Source organism: Myotis myotis, unplaced genomic scaffold (assembly GCF_014108235.1).
Source record: "Myotis myotis isolate mMyoMyo1 unplaced genomic scaffold, mMyoMyo1.p scaffold_m19_p_12, whole genome shotgun sequence".
NCBI classification, from domain to species: domain Eukaryota; kingdom Metazoa; phylum Chordata; class Mammalia; order Chiroptera; family Vespertilionidae; genus Myotis; species Myotis myotis.
The window spans coordinates 2255733-2278583 of record NW_023416316.1 but is presented as its reverse complement, the minus strand read 5'-3'; the positions used below and the strand labels follow the sequence as shown (position 1 = coordinate 2278583).

Sequence of the window (22851 nt, the reverse complement as noted above, 5' to 3'; positions counted from 1 at the left end):
TGTGCCTGTGACTCCAGGTAGCTGTGACACCAGTGTCATTGTTGGGAGTACCACCTCTCATTCTCAGAAATGACCCGGTTTGGACAGGAAACTCCAGGGTCACCTGTCACTCCTGCGTTCCTGCGCTGTCCCTGCCCCCAGTGCCACTCCTCACCTCCAGGTGGACTTGCGCTGCAGACTTCCACTTCCCGACTTCGCTCTTCTGTGAAATGGGAGTGTGAGTGCTACTTCAGAGAGTTTTTAGAATAAATGACTTAACTAGATCCGGTATTGATCCCGTGCGCAGTGAGTGCTCATGAAAATCGGTTGTATTAACAACACACAAACTCATTCTAATTTTTTTAAAAACATATTTTTACTGATTTCCGATAAGAAAGGAGAGGGAGAGATAGAAACATCAATGTTGAGAGAGAATCATCAATCAGCTGCCTCCTGCACGCCCCACACTGGGGATGGAGCCCGAAACCCGGGCCTGTGCCTCACCGGGGAATTGAACCAGGACCTCTTGGTTCCTAAGTCGATGCTAACCACTGAGCCGCACCAGCCGGGCTCGTTCTAATTGATTTAGTGTCGCTGATGTCCCAATGGCACTTTGTCATTATGTATCTCCCCTCACACAACTAAAAGGTTTAATATTTTTCTTTCAAGAGTAAAAAATGAGGACTGGGGGGCACAGCTCCCTTCTGAAAGTGCACACTGCGCATCGGGCGCTAGTAACGTAACGGCCCCGGTGGGTGGCGCATTCACTCCCGCCGCTGCCACCCGCACTGGCTTCTAGCAGCTACTCCCAGTGTGCGAACCAAGAGCGCCCCCGTTTACTTTACGGGGAGCCCGCGGCCCGCAGCGGGCAAGGGACTTGGGAGGGTCCCGGGAAGCGCAGAGGGAGGTGCCCACGGGCGGCCCGCGCGTGCATTCTCCGCGGCCTCCAGCAGAGGGGCGGGCGGCGGGCTGGGCGTCCCGCATAATAGCCGCTTTGATGCCGGCGGCCGGCGGCGGGAGGGGAGGGAGGCGGGCCGGAGGGGAGGCCGGGAGAGGTGTGTCCGGCCGCCCGCCCGCCCGCGCCTTCCCCCCGCCCCTCGGTGCCGCCGCCACACGCCGCGGGAGCTCGGACCGGGCGCCAGTCCCTCCTGCGCGTTCCTCGCCGCGGCCGCGAAGCCCCAAGCCGGCGGGAGCCCCGTGCTCACCATGTCGGTCGCGCCCAGCAACAGGTTTCAAGGTAGGCGCCGCTCCCCGCTCTCCCGCGCCCGCCCGCCCCGCCCGGCGCGCTGTCCCGGGGCTCCCGGCCGCGCACGTTGTGCCCCCGCCCGCCGCCGCCACCTGTGCGCACCGCGGGCTGCGGGCTGCCGCGCGCAGGAAGTGGGCGCGGGCCGGGAGACCCCGCTTCCCGCCGCCTCTTTGTCTCCCGCAGGAGGGAAGGCGTTCGGCATGCTCAAAGCCCGGCAGGAGCGGCGGCTGGCCGAGATCAACCGGGTGAGTGCGGGCCGCCGCCTTCGCTTTTCTAGCCCCGCCGCCCGGGCAGCTTGCGGGTCGCCCGAGCCGCGCGCCGCTGGTCCCCCAAAGCTCCCAGCGCCCTGCGGGGCCCACCTTCAGCTTCGAGGCTGTGCCCTCCTTCCTCTCCCCCCCTCCCCCCCCCGCCACCCCGGCCAGGCTCCCCCCAATTTCCTCCCTCCTCCCGGCCCCTGTGCCTCCAGGTAGGTTCCCCCTCACCCCCTCCACTCGCTCCGGACCTGGCGTGTCGGGTTGCAAGTTGTTACTCTTAGACTAGGAGGTGGGGCCGGGCTGGGAGCTTCGATACCAGCCGCGCCGCGCCCCCAAGCCCACCTGGGACCCGCCGCAGGTTACACAGCCGAGAGGCTCAGGGGGGCTAGGCGGCTGCCCAGCAAGTGTGGGCCAGGCTGCTGTTAGCTGCCCGGGCTCCAGGCTGGCAGGCCAGTGCCCTCTCCACCGTAGACAATGCTGGGCTCCTCCCTGCCCTCACGCCCACCCTCGCGACTCTTTCCCACTCCCACGTGTAGTGAAGGCTCCCTTAGAGCCTCCGTGCTTTTCTGGCCGGTCCTGGTGGGTTTCTATAAAGAAAGCCACCCCGCCTTGCCAGGCGCACAGTGGGAGCCCCAGAACCGTGTGTGTAGTGAGCGTCTGTGTAGTGAGCTGAGCGGGTAGATCCTGGAAGATAGGAAGTGTCAGAGCCTGCGGGATTGGCCAGAGCAGGGGCTGCGTAGCCAGCTCCGCGGTCTCCACCGAGGAGTTGCCCTGGGGTCAGCAAGGGAAGGCCTGCAGTGTGCTTGGTGCAGCACCAGCCGGGGGAAGGCCTCATGGATGGAGCTAGAATTATTCCCTGGGAAGACGCCTCCTGAGTTCCTTCCTAACGCTGTGGAGGCATGCCCACTGAAACGGGGCTAGGCATTCCCCCTGCTGGTTTCCTCGGGCCGCTGAGCACCCAGGGTCCCAGCTCAGGTCTGAGTCCCAAAGTGGGAAGCTGGTGGGGTCAGCAGGGTCCTGGGGGAGGCTGTGGGGTGGGGCCAGGTACTGCATGGCTGCAGTATTTCAGTGGGGTGTGTGTGGGGGGGGTGCTTGCAGTCTGGACTCCCTCTTTGGTTTTCTTGGATTGTCTAGAACAGCTGTGGGCAAACTATGGCCCTCGGGCCGGATCTGGCCCATTTGAAATGAATAAAACTATAAAAAAAAAAAGACCATACCCTTTTATGTAATGATGTTTACTTTGAATTTATATTAGTTCACACAAACACTCCATCCATGCTTTTGTTCCGGCCCTCCGGTCCAGTTTAAGAACCCACTGTGGCCCTCGAGTCAAAAAGTTTGCCCACCCCTGGTCTAGAACTAGGCCGCCTGTCTGATTTCACCCCACTGGCTGTAGGGATTTCGGGGAGGACTCTGGGAACCCCAGGGTCCCTCATTGCCAGCCCTACCCTGCCTGTTGCTGTCATCGTGAGCACAGCCGAACGGGATCCTGGATGTCTGGCTGGGATCTCAGGGGTCTAGGCTGCTGGGCCCCCTCCCAGAACAGCCTGCAGCCCGCAGGTCTTGGCTGCGCTTGCCCTCTGGACAGGCGCCTGGAACCCTGACCTCATACAGCCCCCTGGGCCACTGGGCCGGGCGGGTTCCAAGCTGGCCGAATCCACCCACAGCCCGCCGGACCCTGAGCCAGAGACAGCTGGGGATGGGGAGAGGTGACTGCAGTTGGACAAGCCGGAGGAGCTGAGAGTGTGGGACTTTCCGTGCCAACCCCGCCCGCGGAGGGGGCAGACTGTGGGGAGGCTACAGGGTTGTTTTGGGAGGTCGACTGGGTTGGCTCAGAAAGGGGGGCTGGACTGGAGAGGGGGAGCAGGAAGCTGTGTCTACCCCGCTTGGGACCCCAGTGCCCAGAGAGGACAAGCATAAGGCCACTGCCACCCAGAAGCCTGGGGCAGAGCTTGCAGTCTCGTATCCTTTCCCTGCCCAGATGCTATGTGGAGGCCACTGTGTGAGCCAGGCTGCTGGGGCGCGGGCTCTGGGCCCCTGGAGGAAGGAGGCTCCAGGACCAAACCCGAAACTTGAGCTGCTTCCCCCCCACACCCCCCCACCCCCCACCCCCCCGCAGTGGGTGAAGGTGGCCCCGCCAAGGGTTAGAGTCGTGAAGGGGAGGGGAGGGGCAGGGTGTTGTTGGCGCTCTGACCTTGAACCAAGCATCTGAGATAATGGTAGTTGGTTGTTGTGATTTTTCAGCGATGTAATCTATGTAAAGCACATAAGGAGAGCTGGCTGCTGTCATGATTGTTATCGTTGGTTTGTTTAGGACTTAAAGGCGCAGGGCATGGACACCAAGGCTGAGATCTGCCCTGGCCCCTGCTGGCCGCACAGCCTTGGTCTGGAAGGGCCTTCGTCTTGCCCGCCTGAAATGGGAGCAGTGGTCCCTGCCCTGCTCCTGGTCCCAACAATCAGTGGAGGTGAGCGGATGAAGCTCTTTGCAGACTCTGGGGAAGTCACTCTGAGGGTCTGAGTCCGTTTCACCCATGGCCATGGCCATAGTGGAGGCTCCCTGGAGTGGACAAATTCTAGAGCAGCGGTTCTCAACCTGTGGGTCGCGACCCCTTTGGCGGTCGAACGACCCTTTCACAGGGGTTGCCGAAGACCATCCTGCATATCAGATATTTACATGACGATTCATAACAGCAGCAACATGACAGTTATGAAGTAGCAACGAAAATAATTTTATGGTTGGGTCACAACATGAGGAACTGTATTTAAAGGGCCAGAAGGTTGAGAACCACTGTTCTAGAGGGAACCATGTGGGCAGCCACTGGCCTTCCTTTGGGGTTCAGCTTCACTGCCCCACTGGAGTGGGGGTGGGGGGTGGACTGAGCTGCTGCCTAGCGACATCGTGGAAGCCGGAGGCGTGAAGGACAGGGCTTCGTGCCCACTGCGTGAGCTCGGGCACCTCTGTGGCTGCTGCTGGGGCAGAGCCTAGCGGGCTGGCAACTCTGGGGGTGTCTAGGGTCAACGTCCCAGTTCCTTTGGGGGCTTTTCTCCCCCCACTCCCCAGGGTGGGCCAGCTTCCAGAGGGTGGCAGGGCAGCTCAGTCTTAGCTGTTGTTATTATAAGGGATTCAGGAGCGAAAATAGACTTGGGTGGGCCTGAGGTCCTGGCTGAGCTGGAGGGAAATGTACTCTTTGGGTTTCACTGTAGCTTCTGCTATCATTTTCTGAGCACTTGGCGTGTGCCAGGCAGTGTGCCAGGTGCGCTTGGGGCATCATCTCGTTGATGGCTTGCTCTGACCCTGTGAGTGTGGATTCCCATGTTACAGAAAACAGGACTCGGAGGAGGTGGAGTCCGTTGCCCGAGTTTAAGCACCCAGACTGTGCTCTCAGTCTCCTGGATTGGGTCTCCTCTGTGCATGCCCGCCCCCACCTCTGTGCCGTGTGTGTGTGTGTGTGTGTGTGTGTGTGTGTGCATTCTCTGCACTGTGGAGCAGGCAGGCCAGGCGCACACCTCCTACTCCCCCCACATAGCTGACATTCTCTGAGCCCTGATGGCATGGCAGGTGACCCCAGGCCAGCAGGCCCAACCTTATATGGCAACAGAACACATTCCCTCCAGCTTTGCACAGGGACAGAGAGAAGTGGTGGGGCTGGTGGGTGCCCTTCTGCTTGGGACCTCGGAGAGGGCGGGGGGTAGGGAGGATCCTGCAGGCCATGGGGGTAGGGAGGCTGCAGCTGGAGCCGGCCGGAGGCCAGGATCTTTACCCAAATAACAGGAGGCGGGCCTGGCGCTTGACCTGCATCATCTCACTGACTCCCGTCAAAGGAACGTTGGATTAGAAACACGCACCACGAGAACGTGTAAACATGGCCACGGGACACGGCTAACCGGGCCGCCCATTTCAGAGATGAGGAAACAGAGGCTGTCAGGTGAAGTCACCTGCCCGAGGCCCTCCAGCCAGGAGGAAGTGAGAGTCAGGAGTCTGACTTCAGACCCCGCCCACGGCCTGGCCTGGCCCCTGTCCACCAGGTGGCCATGGCCTAGCTGTGACACAGGCCTCTCTTGCTTACCTGGATAAAGATCTCTGGCCGCTGTCCCGCCCTCCCAGCCCTCCTGGGTCGAATGAAGGGCACTCGGCGTTCCCTGTAGCATTTACGTGCCTCGTGGCTATTTCAGGACCCACGTGCCATCTGTGCTGGGAAGAGCTGGGCACGACAGGCTGTGTATCTCTGCCCAGAGGGGTATCTGTCCCCAGCTCCTCCCGGGCAGTGGGGGACCTCTGTGACCTGACCCAGGCACCACGCAGGTGTGTCTTTTCCTGTGTACTGGCAGTGCCACTGTGTCCCTGCCCAGGTGAATGTGCCCAGCTGGCATCACTGGGCACCCGTCTCTCTTGCTCTTCCTTAATATATTATAAAGGAGGTGGTGATAAGCGGTCACGTGAGCCTCCGAGGATTCAGTGTCCCCACAGGTCCAGCCAGTGGCGACCTCAGTGTGGCCATGTCACAGGAAGCGAGCGATGGAATTTCTGCAGGGTCTGCTTTACTGGTGTAGCCGATGGGGTGTTTTTCTTCAGCTGCCCCATCTGTTGGCGAGGACACAGCGTCCGGATGAGGCCCCGGAGCTGCTGTGGGGAATGTGAGCCTGCTGTCCTTGCGGGTGCTTGTTACAGGCTCCGTCTACGTGCCAGGCACCAGGCTGGGCATTTGTGGCCTGGTCCTGGCCCTTTAAGAACCTGTGCGCTGCGTCATAGGCCTGACAACCTGGTATAGTACTGCCTGGACTTGGGGTTTTCGCCCAGGGTTTCAGCCACCAGCCCCTTGGATGGCTTCCAAGATGGTGATATCCGCCCGTCCCAAAATTCTGCTACAGCTAATACGTAAAGACGAGCCTGGAGGGCCAGGAGCAAGCAGCCGGGAGCAGGTGCTAGAGGTACCGGCCCAGAAAGAGAGTTAAGTCTGGGGGAATCAGGCAGGTGGCAGGGATCCGGGCTGCCAGCCTCTGCTGGTTTGGGAAACAGCCCCTCCCCGCCATGAGCACTGGGATGGGACTCCCGTAGGCGGGGGAGATTTGATGTGCTCAAGGGAGCAGCAGTGGCAGGTGTGGCTGCAGGCACTGTCCCCCAGGCCGGAGATGGGCGCGCTCTGCCCCGTGTGGGTGGACTGTCACTGCTAGGTCAGCCAGGTGTCCAAAGTAGAACTTGCCCTTGAGGAGGGATGGCCATCCCAAGACTCACCAGCGGGACTTTGTGGCACAGTGTGGGACAGGGAGTTGGGGCTGGGTCACTTCTCTGCCCTTGCCCTGCTCGCAGCTACCTCTCTGGGTGATCCAAACGCATAATGGGAATTGCTAACCCTTGGTAAGGGTCTATGCGGTTAGCTCATTTCATCCAAGCCAATGAGGAGATGCTGTTACTATGATCCCATTTCACAGATAAGGAAACCGAGGCCCAGAGTGGGAAAGCAAGTTGCCCAGGGCTACAGAGCTAGGAAGTGCTGGATCTGGGATTTGAACCCTGGCACCCTGATTCAACTTCCCTCCCCGCCCCGTCGCCCCACACGCCCTGCACTTGGAGTTTATGTGAGGCTTCCGACCGTGTGGCTTTAGGCGAGACCTTTCCCGTCTGAGGCCTCAGTTTCCCCAGATACTGAACAAAGAGGACCAGCTGGATGCTCCACGTTCTGAGATGGATGATTTAATAGCTCTGTCACCATTCGGGGCCTTGCCTTGGACACCCTGGCTTGGGGAGTGACTGCTCAGCTCACAGCTTCCTGTTTCCGACCCCAGGCTCCTGCCTGCTTGCTTTTCCTGGCTCTTTGCCAGGGACTGCCCAAGGCCACCAGGCCTCTGAGCCTGCCCCTCTGCTTAGCAACGGTCACTCTCAGAGCCCCTCACTCCTGGAGGCCCGATAGCAGTTGCTGCAGCTGGAAAGGCGTGTCACTGGGCACAATGGGCTGGAGTGGGAGAGGGGGTGGGGGTAGTGTAAACACCCACCTCACACCCTGTCCCCTGAGGGTTACCGGGTGGGCCCCTGGCTCTGGAATAACCTCCTTCTGCAGCTGCCCAGGAGGAAAGGTAACTCCTGGTATTGGCTTTCTTTGCTCAGAAACCTGTGGTCAGGCCACCTTCTCCGTGTTCAGGGCAGGGAGGGAGCTGGATGGTGAAGGGAGATAGCCCATGAACTGTTGAAACGTTGTCATCTGGAGCAGGTTGAGCAACCTCCCTGGGCGTCAGTGGTCCCATCTGTCAAGTGGGGAGGCCGAGAGAGGGGAAAGGGACATTGTGAGCAGCCTACATCGGGGAAGGGCGCTTGCTTCTGCTCTGTTTACTGGGCCACGTGGTCTGGACGATGAGCTGAGGTTGTCAGTGGATCGTGCAGATAGAAATAACAGAAGATGACAGGCAGCCGCGCACACTGATTTAGCACTTACAGGTGCCAGGCGCTGTTAGGAAATTCACAGGCATTTCCTCACATACTGTCCTTCTCAGAACAAGCCCGTGAGATGTTTGCATCCTTCCTACAGATGAGGAAACTGAGGCACAGACCAGCGAAGTACTTTTCACACAGCTGCTACGTGGTTCACACCCAGGCGTCTGGCTCCAGCGTGCCCTCTCTGGGTTTCGGCGTTTGCTTTTCTTCCAAAGGGGCTGACCTCTCTCTCTGTCTACTCTGCCTGGGGACCCAGAGTCCGGGCAGCCAGGGGTCCTGGAGTCTGCACAGATAGGGTTCCTGCCCACTGGGCGTGGCTGGGCCGGAGGATGGGCAAGGATGTGGGGGGCAGACTACCTGAAGGGGAGGAAGCTGCGGGCTGCGCATAAGCAGGAACCACGACTCCGGAGCTTGGAGGTGGGGTGGGAGCTGGCAGCCCAACCAGTGGCGCTCCTGCTCCTGCTCCTGCCGCCCGCCTTCCCCGCCCCTGCCAAAGGCAAGTCCACACAGCTGCCCAGGCCCAGGGCCAGCAAGGGCTGCCTACCCACCCACCAATGGGTCAGTTGCTTTTCCCACCCCTAGTCACTCTGTGGCTCAAGCATTTGTCACTTTTGGCTCTAAGAATAAATGTGATTCTAATCATTGAGTCACTCGTCGCCCCCCCCCCCCCCCCCCCCCCCGTCTCTGTCACACACGTGCATGCGCCTCTGCAAAGCTGCCTTGCCATTTCGGGTGAGAGAGGAAAAAGTCATTCTGGCTAAATGGCAGGCTTCTCCATTCATTCAACAGATGCTTAAGGGTCTACTACGTGCTGGGTGCTAAGTACCTGGGAGGCGCAAGACAATAAACAGGTGCTTCTAGAACCTGTGGCCGAGGGCCGGCCTCCTCCCATCAACCCCCCAACACCCACTTCCTCAGGTCACTCCCCTTCCCACGCGCCTCCTCTGTGGACTTTAAGCCCAGCTTGGCCACTTGCTAGCTGTGCTGCGTTGAGCTCGTTCTTTATCCTCTCTGAGTCTTGATTCGGTCACTCATCCTGCAAACATTTATTGAGCACCTGCTATGCGGAACCTACCTTCTCACAGGGGGAGACACGATGGACAATACCTTTAATAAGCAATTACATTGTGTTAGGAGGGGATTCATCCCATGGAATAGAAGGAGACGCCCCGGAAGGTAAGGTGGTTGGAAGTGGAGGCAGGGGCTGCAGTGGGGTGGACGGGCCGGCCTCATTCAGAAGGTGACAGTTGAGCAAAGGCTTGAAGGAGGCGAGGGAGAAAGCCGTGTAGAAATGTGGAGTTGCCCAGCAAGCGTGGCTGTGGTTGAGCATCGACCTATGAACCAGGAGGGCACAGTTTGATTCTTGGTCAGGGCACATGCCCAGGTTGCAGGCTTGATCCCCTACTGGAGGCAGGAGGCAGCCAATCAATGATTCTCTCTCATCATTGATGTTTCTATCTCTCTCTCCCTCTCCCTTCCTCTCTGAAATCAATAAAATATATTAAGAAAAAGAAGCGTGGAGATGAGGGGTCTAGTCAGGGGGCCCAGTAGAGCAAAGCCGGGCCAGGCCGGGTCGATCCAGCCAAGGGGAGTCGTCATCGCACTCCGGGGTTCCCGCTGCACTCCTGTCCTTGCTCTCAGTCGCTGCCTGGTTGTCCATGTTCATCTCTGTGATTTGCCTCCAACACCCAAGCCCATGCCCTACGCCTTGAGCCCCGTCTGCCTGGATTCCTAGAGGTGGTCAGGACACATTCCTAACGGCTCCGGCCGGTGCAGGGTTTCTGGCCGACCAGAGCGTGGGAGCTGGGAGAGCCCCAGGTGCCGGGCCTTGCCTGTGCCTCCCGCCGCCCATCCGAAGGTGTCCCTGTTCCTTCCGTGGTAGGTCTTCCTTACGCATCACCCCAAAGTCTGGGAACCACTCCCATTCGTCCCTCCGCTGGACAGGTTTGGGGTCTGTGACCCCGGGGGGTGCCTGGTTTGCTCGGGGTCACAGACAAGTTAATTGTCCTACTTTGGGTTGGCGTGGAAAGAGCTCTGAGAGGCAGCCAAGGGGAAGGCGAGTCCTGGGCGGAGCCAGCGGAGAAGGTTGAAGGTTCCAGCTCCAGCTCAGTGCAGGCGGGGCTGTGCGCCGTGCATGGTCACGAGGCCCCAAGCCAGGCCCCGGGGCCGCCTCCACCAGGCTGCCGGGGGCACAGGTCCTGGCATCGGGTGCGCACAGGTTCCAAACCAACCTGCGTTTCCTCAGTGCCCGGACTTGAGACGTATTATCCGAGCTCTGAGGTCCTCCTGTTCTTACCTGTAAAACCAGCGTACTAGGGGAGCTAATGGGGAGCACAGCGAGGGGGCATGTCGGCATGTTTCTCCTTCTCTGTCAGAGGGTCTGGGCTCACATGCAGACACTTGGGCCCTGGAACGGGTCAGGTTCTGCCTCAAACTAAATCACACCCGTTGCGCAGTAAGCACGGCTGGATGAGCGTGGTTATCCCCGAGGAGGGACAGGTGCCTGAAGAGGTGGGTAAGGAAGGGACTGAGATCCGAACCCAGAGTGCTTTCTCACCCGTTCGGCTTTTTGTCATTCTCTTGTTCTACTTTAAGCCTCTAGAGCAGTGGTTCTCAACCTTCCTAATGCCGCGACCCTTTAATACAGTTCCTCACGTGGTGACCCCCAATTTCATTGTTACGAACTGAACATAATTAAAGCATAGTGATTAATCACAAAAACAATATGTAATTATATATGTGTTTTCCGATTGTCTTAGGTGACCCCTGTGAAAGGTCGTTCGACCCCCAAAGGGGTCGCGACCCACAGGTTGAGAACCTCTGCTCTAGGGGGTTACACGACAGGCTGGGAAGGTAGTGAGCTCCCTGTCCTAGGAGATGTGTAAGTACAGGCACATCTTAGTGGGAAGTAGCGGCAGGAATTTAGAAACAGATTGAGTGATTGACAGATGTCATTGACTAGCACTGTGAATGCTCCCTGTAATCTTAGGATAAGGGCTCTGTCTTACTTACCTTGGTCTCACCTGCTCCCTTGCTGCCTGGCACACAGTGTACACTGCGGTCCCTCCAAAGCTGTTGAATGAGTGAGTCAATGAATGAATGAGGAGTGATGCCCATGTCCAGTCGCTCAGTAATGAGGAAAGTGCGGTCCAGAGAAGAGAGGGCATTTGCGGAGTCCGGTGCCAGGGTGGGCAGACACCCTCTGCTTCCCCGTGTGCACGCGGGTTCTGGGGCGGTTTGAAGATTAGCAATGACGCCCTGTGCTGGTGGAGCAGGTGCTGACGAATGGGTAGCTTTTGTTTTAAAGCCAGATGAATGCCTGCCATCTGCCCGTCTTTGGGTCGAGGTCAAGGATATAGACTTTGAATGAGATGGAGCTGAACTAAAGCTCCGGCTGTGTGAGCCTCAGTTTTCTCATCTGTAAAGTGGGAAACTGTTGGGTCCACTGGCGGATCCAAAGAGAGCATTCGGGTAGCTGCTTCATTCTGGGGTTCTTGTTGGTGGCCCTGACCCTCCCTATCTGGTTCTGAAAGGACTCATCTGAATCTCTCCCAGCATCGGAGGGGAAGGTGGGCCTATTTTACAGGTGAGGGCACAGAGGAGAGGGGGAAGTGACCTCCCAGGCAACCCACAGTCACGTTCTGGCTGGAGCCGAGACGAATAACATGACGGCTGCGTATGGAGCACTTGCTGTGTCCAGGAGTCACACATGCACTCCCCTTGGATTCTCATGCAAACTCCAGAAGTAGCTGCGATGATTATACCCCCGGAGAGAAAGCACTGGAAAACCAGAGAGGAATTCGTGCGCTAGGGTCACGTACCTGAGCAGTTACTGTGGAACCAGGCGGCTCGTCTTCGGGCTCACTGCTTCCGGGACCCCACAGCGGCGTCCCCTGGGGGAGGCAGGTCCCTGCGCCGATGATCCCGTGTGGTTGAAGGTGTTCCATCTTCTGGAGCAGACCCTCCAGGCCCCGCCCAGCTTCTGAGCCCACTTCTTCCGCGGGGGCTGGACTCGCACGTGCACGTCTGGCCTGGCGGGAGAGGAGGCCGGGGCACTGGGCCTCCTACGGGCCAGTCCTGCCTGCCGCCCCCTTGCTCAGCTCTGCCCTCTCGCCTCTGTAGGAGTTTCTCTGTGACCAGAAATACAGCGATGAAGAGGACCTGCCAGAAAAGCTCTCAGCCTTCAAAGGTGAGTGAGGCTGGCTGCCCCACCCCCCGGCCCCCATACGGAGGATTCCTTGTCCCCAAAGGGCCAGGCTGCACCCGTTTCCTCCAGAACGCCCCTAATCCTGGTGGGCTGCAGAACAGGGTGCCCAGTGAGAGGGGGCAGGCCCCTCCACGGCCTCCAAGCCCGCCTGGCCCCTTCACCCCTCTCCTGTGGGCCTCAGTCTGCCCCTGCCCCTCACAGCTGCCCCGCCGGCTCAGGTTGGCTCTGCCACGGCTGCCCAGGCCCTGCGCGCTCCGGGCCCCAGCACACAATCAGGTCTTTGTAGCAGCCCTGGCCTCTCCCCCTGCAGCTCTCCCCTCCAGCGGGGAGCTTCGCAGCCCCTGTGGAGAATGGACGTTTGTGTCTGCGCAGTGGGCCAGGGGCAGAGTTTCTGCCCATTGAATCCCAGCAGCACGGGATGAAAAGAAAACAGGGCCTGGGAGCCCGCGCGCACGGGGAGGGGGCGGCATAAAGGTCCCTCTGTTCCGGCCGCCGGGCGCTTGGTTCCGGGCCAGCGGCTGGAAAAAGGAGAGGAGCCCTGCACATAAGGAGCAGGCGCGCCCACCTTCCCTGCGGGGGGGGGGGGGGGGGGGGACCGGGGGGTGCACTGGGGCGCCTGGAGGACCACGCAAGCATCCTCGAGGCCCGAGGCCGCGTCCCCGCAAAGCCGTGGCACTGCGGGCCACCTCCCCGCTCCCAGCAGAGAACCTGCCGGGTCTCCTCAAACTGCCTACACTGCGGTTGTCCGGGCCGGACACCATTGGCTAAGCGCGCCTCGTTGACCTGGGGAAGCGCTTCCCCTGCGGTTTGTGAGCTCCCTGAATCACCCCTTTCGGCCAGGAGGGAGGTGATGCCATCTTTAACTTAGAGAAAGTCAGCTCAGAGTGGTGGGGTCATTCGCCTGAGCTTGCACAGCTCCCTTTGGGCGGAGTTGGGCCTCGAACCTACATTGATCTCATTCCAAAACCCCTGCTCTTAACCATTATGCGACGGTGCTTTTTACACTAAAAAAATATAAGAACTAGAACAAAGGTATCCCCACCCCTGCCCTGTCGCCCTCCCCTGCCAATCATCCCTAGGAGGGCCTGGCAAGGGAGGAGCAGCCCTTCCCCTCTCTCTAGACACCGATGGGGTCACTCTTCAAAGGTGGCCCTGGGAAAGGGACAGGTGTCTGGGTAGCAGGTGCTGGGGGGGCGGGGGCGGGTGGTGCCCAATTAGAAAGGCTGGGAGGCCTGAGGCCTGGGGAGGAGCCCTGTGACTACCTGAGAGGGACGTGCCAGGCAGAGGGTGGCAAGCCCAGTGGGAGCAGCTGGGGGGCCAGGCGCAGCAGGCCAGTGGGTGGAGCAAGGGGATGGAGGGCGAGGCAGCCTGAGAGGCTCCTGAAAGTCCGGGGCCTCGAGGCCCCTGGGAGGACCTCAGCCCCTGGGAGGACCTCGGCTCTTGGTGCTGGCTGCTCCATGAGGCGCCCCGAGGGCCCTGCTCTCCTGCGGGCGCCAGGTGGGCTGCCCGAGGCCACAGGGCTTGCTTGCACACACCGCCCCCGACAGAGATGCCAAGGTGTCCACGTCATTCTCTCGCTACTGGGGGTTCCCGGGACCCCTGGATCGGGACATTGGGCTCAGTCTGCAGGTGAGCTTTGTGGGGAGGGAGGCCCATGGGCACTCCTCCAGGAAGAGCATTGACTTCTCGGTGTTGCCCGTGACCAAAAGGTCCCGAACCACAGGGACTCCTTACGGTGGTGCCCACACCTGGCTGCCCGCCAATCTGCCTCTCCCGGGCCAGAATCTATTGTAGTCACTGAGGCCGACTGACAGCCAGCGTCACTGCTGGGACCCGGAAGGAAACAGCTGTGCCGTGTGGGAGAGGGTCAGAGGGACCCCTCCCGCCTTTCTCCGTGGCCCACAGGAGAGCAGTGCAGGCAGGACGAGCTCTTTTTTCAGCTGAGATGATGGGACTGGTGTGAGACCCCCACACGGATGAGGAGTTAGGGGTGGGCTCCCCAAGGACCTGGCCAGTTCCCTCAGGGGAGTTACTGGGACCCGCAGGGGCCACCCTTCTTCCAAGCTAATGCCGGTGTTTGCTCTGTGCTTTCCAGAGAAGTACATGGAGTTTGACCTGAACAATGAAGGCGAGATTGGTGAGTGAGGCCGTGAGAGTGCCGGGGGACCAGGGTGCTTGGTGGGTGGACGGTGTGACGGTCCAGAGAGCTGCACAGACTCGCCTGATGTATGAGGTGTCAGGAGCGTGAGGGGCACACACCGAACCTTCCCAATGGGCGGGGTCAGCTGAGCCAGGGTGGAGCCCGACTGCCTTTACCCTGGACCCATCGCCCCAAACTTCTCTTCCCACCGTTTCCCTCCCGACCCGCTCCTGCCCACGCCTCGGCCTCCCACCCCAGGGGACCCAGCATAGAGGGTGCCACCCCAGCGGGGGCTGGAGGTGCTCAAGCTTCTGACGCCCTGACTTGGGGGGCTGGGGTTTCCATGGTCCCCAAGCCTCTCCTCCCATCTGTTCACTGTCCTGCAGTTGACAAAGTGCCTCGTGTACACTGGGTCCCTCCTCCAACAGACCCTCATTCTGTCCGCCACCCAGACGCTGCGGGTGACCAGCGCCTGTCCCCTGGCACTTACATTCAAGACCACGTCTTGGCCTTCACCAGTAGCAGAACGACATGGTCAAGGCTGGTTTAATCACCCCATTTCACAGTTGAGGAAACTGAGGCTCAGAGGGACGAAGCGACTTGCTCAGGGCACGTGGTTGTTAGGTGGCGGGCCCGGGTCCTCATCCCTCCTCCGGTTCACCCTGAACTCGTGTTGCTACGTCCCTACTCCTCTGCCTTCTCTCTTTCTTCCCCCTTTCGGGTATTTTTATTGTTTTTCCTCTCAGAAAAAAATTTATCAAGTTAAAACATTTTCATCAGAAAAAATTTGGGAAAGCCCAGCAAAGCACAAAGACAAGTAGACGTCACTCACCCACAGCCTGCCTCCCAGAGATAACTGCTCTGCACGGTTCATGGCCTTCCACGCTTTGTTCTCGTCACAAGTGCTGTTTTATAGCGTTTTTAGAACCTCCTTTATTTTAAAAAGTAACGTTGTATTTTGACATATGATTTACTTTTCTTTTGAAATATAATTAGTGGCTGCATAATATTCCATTGTGGGGATGGACTGTAATTCATTCGGCCAACGCCCTAATGTCATTGATAATCCTGCGAAGACCATCTTTGTATGTGAATCTTTGTCCACATTATTTCTTAAGAGTAAATCTCAGGAATTAGACATCCCGGGTCAGAGGTTTTTGAAGCATCCCGCCAAACGGCCTTCCAGAAAGTTCTTGCCAGCTTCGAGTCTGGCCAGCAGCTGTGGGAGCCCTTTCACTCCTTCCTGCAGAGGCTGCCCAGCTTTCTTTGAAATGCCCTGGACATCCTGGCACCGAGGGGTCTGGCACCGGTCCTGCCTGCCCTGCCTTGGGTGCGCTGGCTTCAGGGCCGGCCCTAAACCTGCCTGCCCCACCCCCTCCCGCCATCCTTTGCTGACCATTGTTCACCGAACAATCCGAAGGAAATGGCCTCAGATCTTGGGAGCCGGGTGGTCAGAGGCAGGACTCCTCGGGGCGTAGTGATTTTCTGGTGCCTCCCTTGTTTTTCTCGAATTTTGTTCTTTTGTTGCTTTTCCTGCTCTGCAGGGTATTTTTGGACCCTCTCCCTTCTGGCCTAAGTGGTGCCCTTGACTGCAGGGTGGGAGTGGCAGAGGGGAGAAGCTGCCCCCTGGCAATGATGTCGATGCCTGGGGTCAGGCCAAGTCCCTGACCCCACCTCACTGGGCAGTGGCCTCCTGGCTCCCTGGGCAGCAGGCCCTGGGCTCCCCCTACCCACGGGGAGCAGCTGAGATCACAGGAAAGAATAGCTGCTCATCGCTGTGCGCCTGCCTCCTGCCGGGTGCTTCTCGCGCATCATCCCTCCCAATGGTCCCATCAACCCGTTGTTTTTTTAAATATATTTTTATTGATTTCAGAGAGGAAATGAGAGGGAGAGGGAGATAGAAACATCACTGATGAGAGAATCATTGATTGGCTGCTTCCTGCACGCCCCTCAATGGGGATCGGGCCCACAACTTGGACATGTGCACTGGGAATTGAACTGTGACCTCCTGGTTCATAGGTTGATGCTCAACCACTGAGCCACGCTGGCCGGGCCCATCAACCCATTTGACCGCCGATGGGAGCAAGGGTTCAGCGAGGTTAAGTAGTTTCCCCCGGGTCCCACATACCGAAAACGCAGAGCTGGATTCCAACCCAAGTCCCTGTGACACTAGAAGCGCATGTCCCTAACCACTAGTCTACATGGCCTCCGAAGGATTCGGGGAGGGAGTGATAGGTCCCTAGAGCAGCAAGGCCATGGACTTGCCCGCCTCCCCTTCACGGGCCTGCTTTTCCTCCCGCAGACCTGATGTCTTTAAAGAGGATGATGGAGAAGCTTGGGGTCCCCAAGACCCACCTGGAGATAAGGAAGATGATCTCGGAGGTGACAGGTGGGGTCAGCCACACCATCTCCTACCGAGACTTTGTGAACATGATGCTGGGGAAACGGTCGGCTGTCCTCAAGCTGTGAGTACCTCCCGCCTCTCCCGGGGCCTCTGAAGGCCCAGTCACTGTGTGTGGAGAGGCCCCTGGCCCGTGTGGCCGCCGGGCAAGGCTTTTCATTTCTCTGAACCTGCCTTCCTTACCTGTCGAATATCACACTAGCGTGTACCGTGCAGGTGGCATTAGCCTGTGGCAGAGGCCGGGTAGAATCGTCACTCAGTAAGTGGCAGCTGTGATGACAGTGGCAATGACGATGACAAAGCTACTGGCAAAACTTTCTGAACCTCAGTTTTCTCGTTTGTAAGTGGCTCTACCACCCAGGGGGTGGCGTGAGCATAATCTAGAGTTAAACACCACTCTAGAGGGCGGTAGAGTTGGCATGCTACTCATCTGTAAGATAGAGATGTAATAAATATCTTCCATGAAGCGTTGTCCTGAGGATTCATGAGATAACACACCTGAGAGTCCAGCCCGGGACCTGGCTGATGGCACCTACACCCGTGGTGGCTAAAGTCACACTCTATACGCAGGTTCTTCCCCACGAGGAGCTGCAGAGAAAATCCCTGCAGAGTCTCATGGTATTTGAGCTGAAAAGGACCTCTCTTGGCTTTCATCAAATAAGATTAACTTTTTTTTTTTCAAATGTCAAATAGACTGGTCTCATTTTACAAACGGGGAAGTTGAGGGTCCAGGAGGCTGAGTAACCGGCTCGTGAGCCCACAGTTGGAGCTGGTCAGAGCTTTTCGCGTGGGTGGGGCGGGGCCGGAGGTGTGCTGGGAAAAGCACCACCGTCAGATGGCGCTGGAGGGGGCGGGGTAGCGATCAGTGTAGGACGTCGAAGATTTCGTGCACATTTACTGTTTCAGGCACTTGACGCTTTAGACCAGGGGTCCTCAAACTACGGCTGCTGAAAACATTTATCCAGCCCGCCGGGTGTTTTTGCCGCCGCTGCCTGTCCTGCTTAGCAGCCGACTCGTCCCGGGCCCGCAGTGCGCATGTGTGGAATGTCTGAGGGACAGTGAACTGGCCCCCCGTTTAAAAAGTTTGAGGACCTCTGCTTTAGACTTACCATTTGTTAATTCAGCAAACATTTACTGAGTACCAACTGTATACAAGGAATTATTCTAAGTGCTGGGGACACATGAGTTGCTGGCGTCCTCCTGGAGCTCACATTCTAATGGATAAAAACACCAGGTTGTAATGGTGTCGTCCAAAAATCACAAAGTGGGATGAGGAATGGAGACGATGCGATGGGGGTAGGAAGGACCTCACTGAGAAGGCGACATTGACCAGAGCCCTGAGTGAGGGAGACGGGAAGAGCCATGTGAAGATCTGGGGGAAGCGTTCCAGGCAGAGGACATGGCGCGTGCAAAGGCCCTGAGGCAGAATGTGCTCTTGTTTTCAAGGGACAGCACAGAGTCCAGGGTGTCGGGGCCATTAGTCAGGACACTGAGTGGAGGATAAGTCTGCAGAGGTGGGCAGGGGCCGGGGGACATGGGGCCTTGTCGGCCCCAGTGAGACTGAGCATTTTGTCCTACGGTGGAGGGAGGCCACTGGAGTGCTCTCAGCTAGGGGCTGACTTTAAAAGGCCCCTCTGGCTGCTGCAGGGGCGAGAGGCGGCAGGGAGGCCTGTGCAGGTGAGGGATGCAGTGCTCGCTTGGAGAGGTGCAGTGCAGGGGGGCAGGAGCTGTTGGCCTGGGCAGTGATTTTGGAGGGAGAGCCGGAAGCACTGCTTCCTTGCCCAGATGTGGGGTGTAGAGGAAAACGGGGAGTCTGAGGAGTCTAAAGTCTGGGGTCTGAGTAACTGAGTGAGCGACTGTGCTGTGTGCTTGGCAGGAAGAACAGGCGGGGAAGGTGGGAATCAGAGCTCAGGTTTTGATGTGTTCAAGGGAAGTGCCCTTCAGACAGCCAAGGGGAGAGGCGGAGGGGGGAGCTGGCAGTGCAGATCTGGAGCTCAAGACAAGCTGTTTGTGGACGGTGGCCCTTAGGGTGGGATTTAAAGCCAGGGGGACGGGAAGAGCCCAACCAGGGAAGGACTGATGCCTGGACCAGCTCCAGGAGGGAAGCACTGGGGCACCCTCACCCTCCCTTCCAGGTGGAAACACGAGCATCAGCGGGGTCGAGTGCCTCGCTGGAGTCCCCAGCTGGGAAATCGTAGGTTGGGGCTCAAATCCAGCTGTTTCCCCCGGAGACCACACCATGAATCCCTACCCTCAACTCGCCAGACTTTCCTCTCAGAGCAGTGCGAGGTTTTTGAAGATCAGAAGGGGTTTTGAGCAAAGCTGTGGCCCAGCCTAGTTCTACCTCCTCCAGGCAGTGTCGTTAGGGGAAGGTGCATGGCCTAGAAGTCAGAGATCCGGAGTCTTGTCCTGCTCGGACTGCCTGTGTGGCTCTGAGGAGTCACACTGCCACTCTGCCCCTCAGTTGTCTCCTGTGTAAAATGGGACTGGGAGCCCCTCCCACGTAGCTGCCGTCCTGGGCTTCGGAGAAGACCCCGCTGCAAGACGGCTGAAGGGCGCTGTGCTGAGCACCCTGCCGGGGAAGGCTGGAGGAGCTGTCCCTGGATGGGAGGGTCCTAATCCTGTTGTTTTCTTTTTTCTCCATCTCCAAACCAGAGTCATGATGTTTGAAGGAAAAGCCAAAGAGAGCAGCCCCCAGCCGGGTGGCCCCCCTCCAGAGAGAGACATTGCCAGCCTGCCCTGAGGACCCCGCCGGGACCTGCCCCTGCCTTCCCTGCCCGTTCCTCCCTCCTTATCTCGCTGCTCTCTGGACTCACGTTTTGTCTTATTTGGGGGTTTTTTGGTCGTTGGGCATGTTTGTTTTTTTCATCTGCAGAATCAGTGATCTCTTTGTAAAGCGCAAATTATCTGCCTTAAAGGGGATCTGGGGCCCCTCCCTCTCTCCTTCCACCCTCCTCCCCACCCCCACGCATGCAGAAGGGCTGACATCAAACCAAAAACGGGAGAGGGCGAGGCCGAGGCAGGGGCTGGAAGCCTGTGATCCCCGCTCGTGGAGCCGTCCTTCCCAGAGGCCTCTGCTCTTAGCCCGGGCTTGCTGGCCTGGCCGCGGTGAGGACCTCAGTCCAGCTTCAGGAGACCCTGGAGTAGGAACAAGGCTGCAGGGCCTCGCTAGCGATTCCTCAGACACAGGTTCCAGTGCTCTCAGGGGTCCAGGATGTGGCCCCTCACTGTCCTACCACCCAGGTGACGCCGCCCTCAGGCCAGGCTTCTCATCCTCAGTGAGCTGGCAGGAGGAGGAAGCAAGCAACTCGAGCCCTTCAGGAAGGTTCCGGAAGAAATCCTCCAGCCTTGCCCCCGGCCACCCTTTACAGGCAGCTCAGAGGGAGTCCTGTCCCTTGCTGGGCAGCAAAGGGCTTTGGAGAGAGAGGGGAGGCCAGGGGCCTTGGGGAGGGGGGTCGTCTCAGTCTCGACCTACCTTGTAGGGAGGATGCTGAGGGCAACAGGCCAGGAGAAGGCAGAATAAAATGCTTGTGGCAAACAGAGCACAACTTGGCTAAGCCAAGCAAGATCTGAGAAACGGGAGGTTGCCTTTCCGATCCCAGTCTGCTTGGAAATGACTGTGCTTCCCCATTCGCCTCCCACCTTACGTCACTGTACTCAGTCATGCAACCGGTATTTATTGACCACCTACTATAAGCTTTAAGTCTCCCCGCTTTGTGTTGACATGTGCTGTGTCCACTGTCTCTGTAACTCACCTCACCCTTTCCAGATCGCCCCAAACCTTGAGCTTGGGCACTGGACTGGGGTCTCCTGTGTCCTCTATTACGGACTCACACGGTTTTGCAGCCCCGATCCACCCTGTAGTTTAGCTGAGCCCGTCCTCCCGTGTCACAGGTGAGGAAACTGGTGGCCCACAGGGGTTAAGTGCCTTGCCCGAGGTCAGGGGTTCATCAGGAGACGGAAGAGCCTGGACTGGAGCCCAGGTGTTCAGATGCCCCGCCCATGCTTCCTCGCGCTTCTGGGCTGCCTCGCTGCTCCTAGGTCAGCACCGGGAAGACCCGGGTCAGGACTCCCCTTCCCAGTGCCTCTGAGTCAGCACCAGGGTTTGGGTAAGGGCCAGGTCTGCCTCTGAATTTCCGCACTCACTAGAGCTTTTCACCTAAGCTGCTTCTCAGAACGCACGCATGCGGGTGTCACACTCGGCCGCATGCTGGCTGAGCAGGAAACTCAGCCCTGGCCCCACCTGTGCTCTGGAGTCCCTTACTCTGCCCACTCAGGACTTAGAAGCACTCACCCACTGAATGTATTTATTAAGCATCTGCTATGGGCCAAGAACCCAGCAGTGAAATAGACTCATATTTAGAATCTAGTGGGGAAGTCAGACCCAGACAGGGAAAAGTGAGATGAATGTTAGGAAAAAGGGGGCTCTGGGGTGACTGCACTGCCATCCTGGGGGAGCCAAGCTGGGCCCAAGACTAGGCAAGAGTCTTGGAGAAGCCTCTGCCCAGCCGGAATCGGCAAGGTGCTGTTGGAGCTGGAGCCAGCGTGGGTTCCTGGGGCTCCTCGGTGACCCATCATCAAGGGCCCAAGGAGCTGCCCTTCCAGCAGCATGAGGGCATGGAGCCAGCAGGGAATGGTATGAAATAGCTAGGCCAGGTTCATTGGTTGGTCTCAACCAGTTCAGCAGCAGATTATTCGGCCATGGCTGGCTGAGCTTCAGACTAAGGAGCCGCTCAAATGCACAGGCCTAGTTGAAGTTTAAACCCAGCAAAAACAGTTCTCCCTGTAAATGTAAAATCTCACCCCACCCCCTTCCCTGTCTTGGCTCCCCCCCACCCCAAGATCATTAGATAAGCAGCTGCCTATCCCCACTCCTCCCTTCTACCCCTCCTCTCTGGGACAGGATGCCTTTGAGCAAGGTAGAGCTTTCCTGGACTACCCACCATAGTGAGCGTACCTGATCCTCACTCAGAGAGCAGGGCAGAGCCAACCAGGCTTCTTTCAATAGGCCCCCCAGTTTACAAGACCACAGGCAAGACTCCTCAAGGGAGGAGAGCGAGGGATGTGTCCGCAGCTCTGGGAAGGGCAGGCAGGAGCTCTCTCCTGGAGGAAGGGCTCAAGAATGGCCCCTGGAGGAAGGGGGGGGGGGGGGAGAGGAGGAGAGTCTGCATGTATTTCAGGTTGTGGCTATTGGCTCCTGCACTCTGCTCTGACCAAGGGCTCAGCTTCTTAGATCTCCCGCTGTCTTCTCTCTGAAAGACCAAATCTAACCAATGGAACCAGAAACGTGGGGACTGCCAAGTGTGGCTTTGTCCCCGCGACTCGAAAGGAAGGTGTGCCAGGCAAGTTCAGGTGGATGCAGTGTGTGTGCGCGGCGTGCGTGGGAGCGTGTGTGGTGTTGGAGATCATCTCTACAGACTGGAAATAAAACAGACAAACTTACCCATGTCTCGACTGGTGTGTCCTGGGGGTGGGTTCCAGGGCTCAACGGATTCTGAAGAGCTAGCGAATCGAGTAACTGGATGAGTGTGTCTTGTGTACCAGGCTCTGCTAAACACAGAACTTCCTCGCCTGACAACCGAAGGAGACAGGTTCTCTTTGTCATCATCCTTGTCTTACAAATGAGAACTGCTTGGAGCAGATCCGCAATTTGTCCCCTCCCCTCCAATACACACACACACACCAAAAACCTCTGTCCTAGAGCATTTTTCACATAAATCCACTACAGAAATGTCCACGGAATAGTCGTCGAGTAGCATATCCGGAGGAACTGGACTCTAGTCCCGCCTCCACCGCGCTCTGACCCTGGGGCACTGGGTAATTCCACCTTCGCTGTGCTTCCAGTTACCGCATCAATTAAATGCAACGACGGACGGGTGACTAGGGTGTCTTGAAGATTGAATAACACACCTAAGGTGTTTTGCGGCTTCCAGGCTTTTGCTTCGTCAGCCATTACCTGGAGAGCAGCAAACAAAGCTGATGTTTGGTGCTCTTTAACCTCCTAAGTCTCCCGAGGCGAGGCTCTGCCCCGTCCACTTTCTGAACGTCTTTTCTTTCACACACATCCCCCTCCGAAGCCCCTCTCAAGAGCGGCCCTGTGAATATTGGTCAAGTTCCTAACTTCCTTGACTCGGGAACCATGAATAGCCATCTTCAGCCAAGTGTTACTGGGGGTTTCCACTGAATCCTGAGCGTAG

The 22851-nt window shown here is 58.3% G+C and overlaps 1 protein-coding gene and 1 long non-coding RNA gene across 4 annotated transcripts; one reads left to right on the top strand and one right to left on the bottom strand.

Annotated features, from left to right (window-relative positions):
* Nucleotides 1-1058: 1058 nt before the first annotated feature.
* AIF1L (allograft inflammatory factor 1 like) lies at nucleotides 1059-22096 on the top strand. 3 transcript variants are annotated; one of them, XM_036329325.1, is made up of 6 exons: nucleotides 1059-1216; nucleotides 1409-1470; nucleotides 12029-12095; nucleotides 14209-14250; nucleotides 16556-16718; nucleotides 19310-22096. In XM_036329325.1, exons 1-6 carry the CDS (start codon nucleotides 1186-1188, stop codon nucleotides 19395-19397), a joined length of 453 nt encoding a protein of 150 aa, XP_036185218.1. In that variant the 5' UTR covers nucleotides 1059-1185; the 3' UTR covers nucleotides 19398-22096. The 3 variants fall into 3 exon arrangements, with proteins under 3 accessions (XP_036185218.1, XP_036185219.1, XP_036185220.1); XM_036329326.1 differs by lacking the exon at nucleotides 14209-14250; XM_036329327.1 differs by lacking the exon at nucleotides 1409-1470 and having other exon boundaries at nucleotides 1105-1216.
* LOC118666949 lies at nucleotides 8988-12495 on the bottom strand. Its single transcript, XR_004971108.1, has 3 exons — nucleotides 11728-12495; nucleotides 10919-10978; nucleotides 8988-9240 (listed from the first exon to the last, which is right to left on the bottom strand). It is a non-coding gene; the product is annotated as an uncharacterized LOC118666949 (long non-coding RNA).
* Nucleotides 22097-22851: the final 755 nt, after the last annotated feature.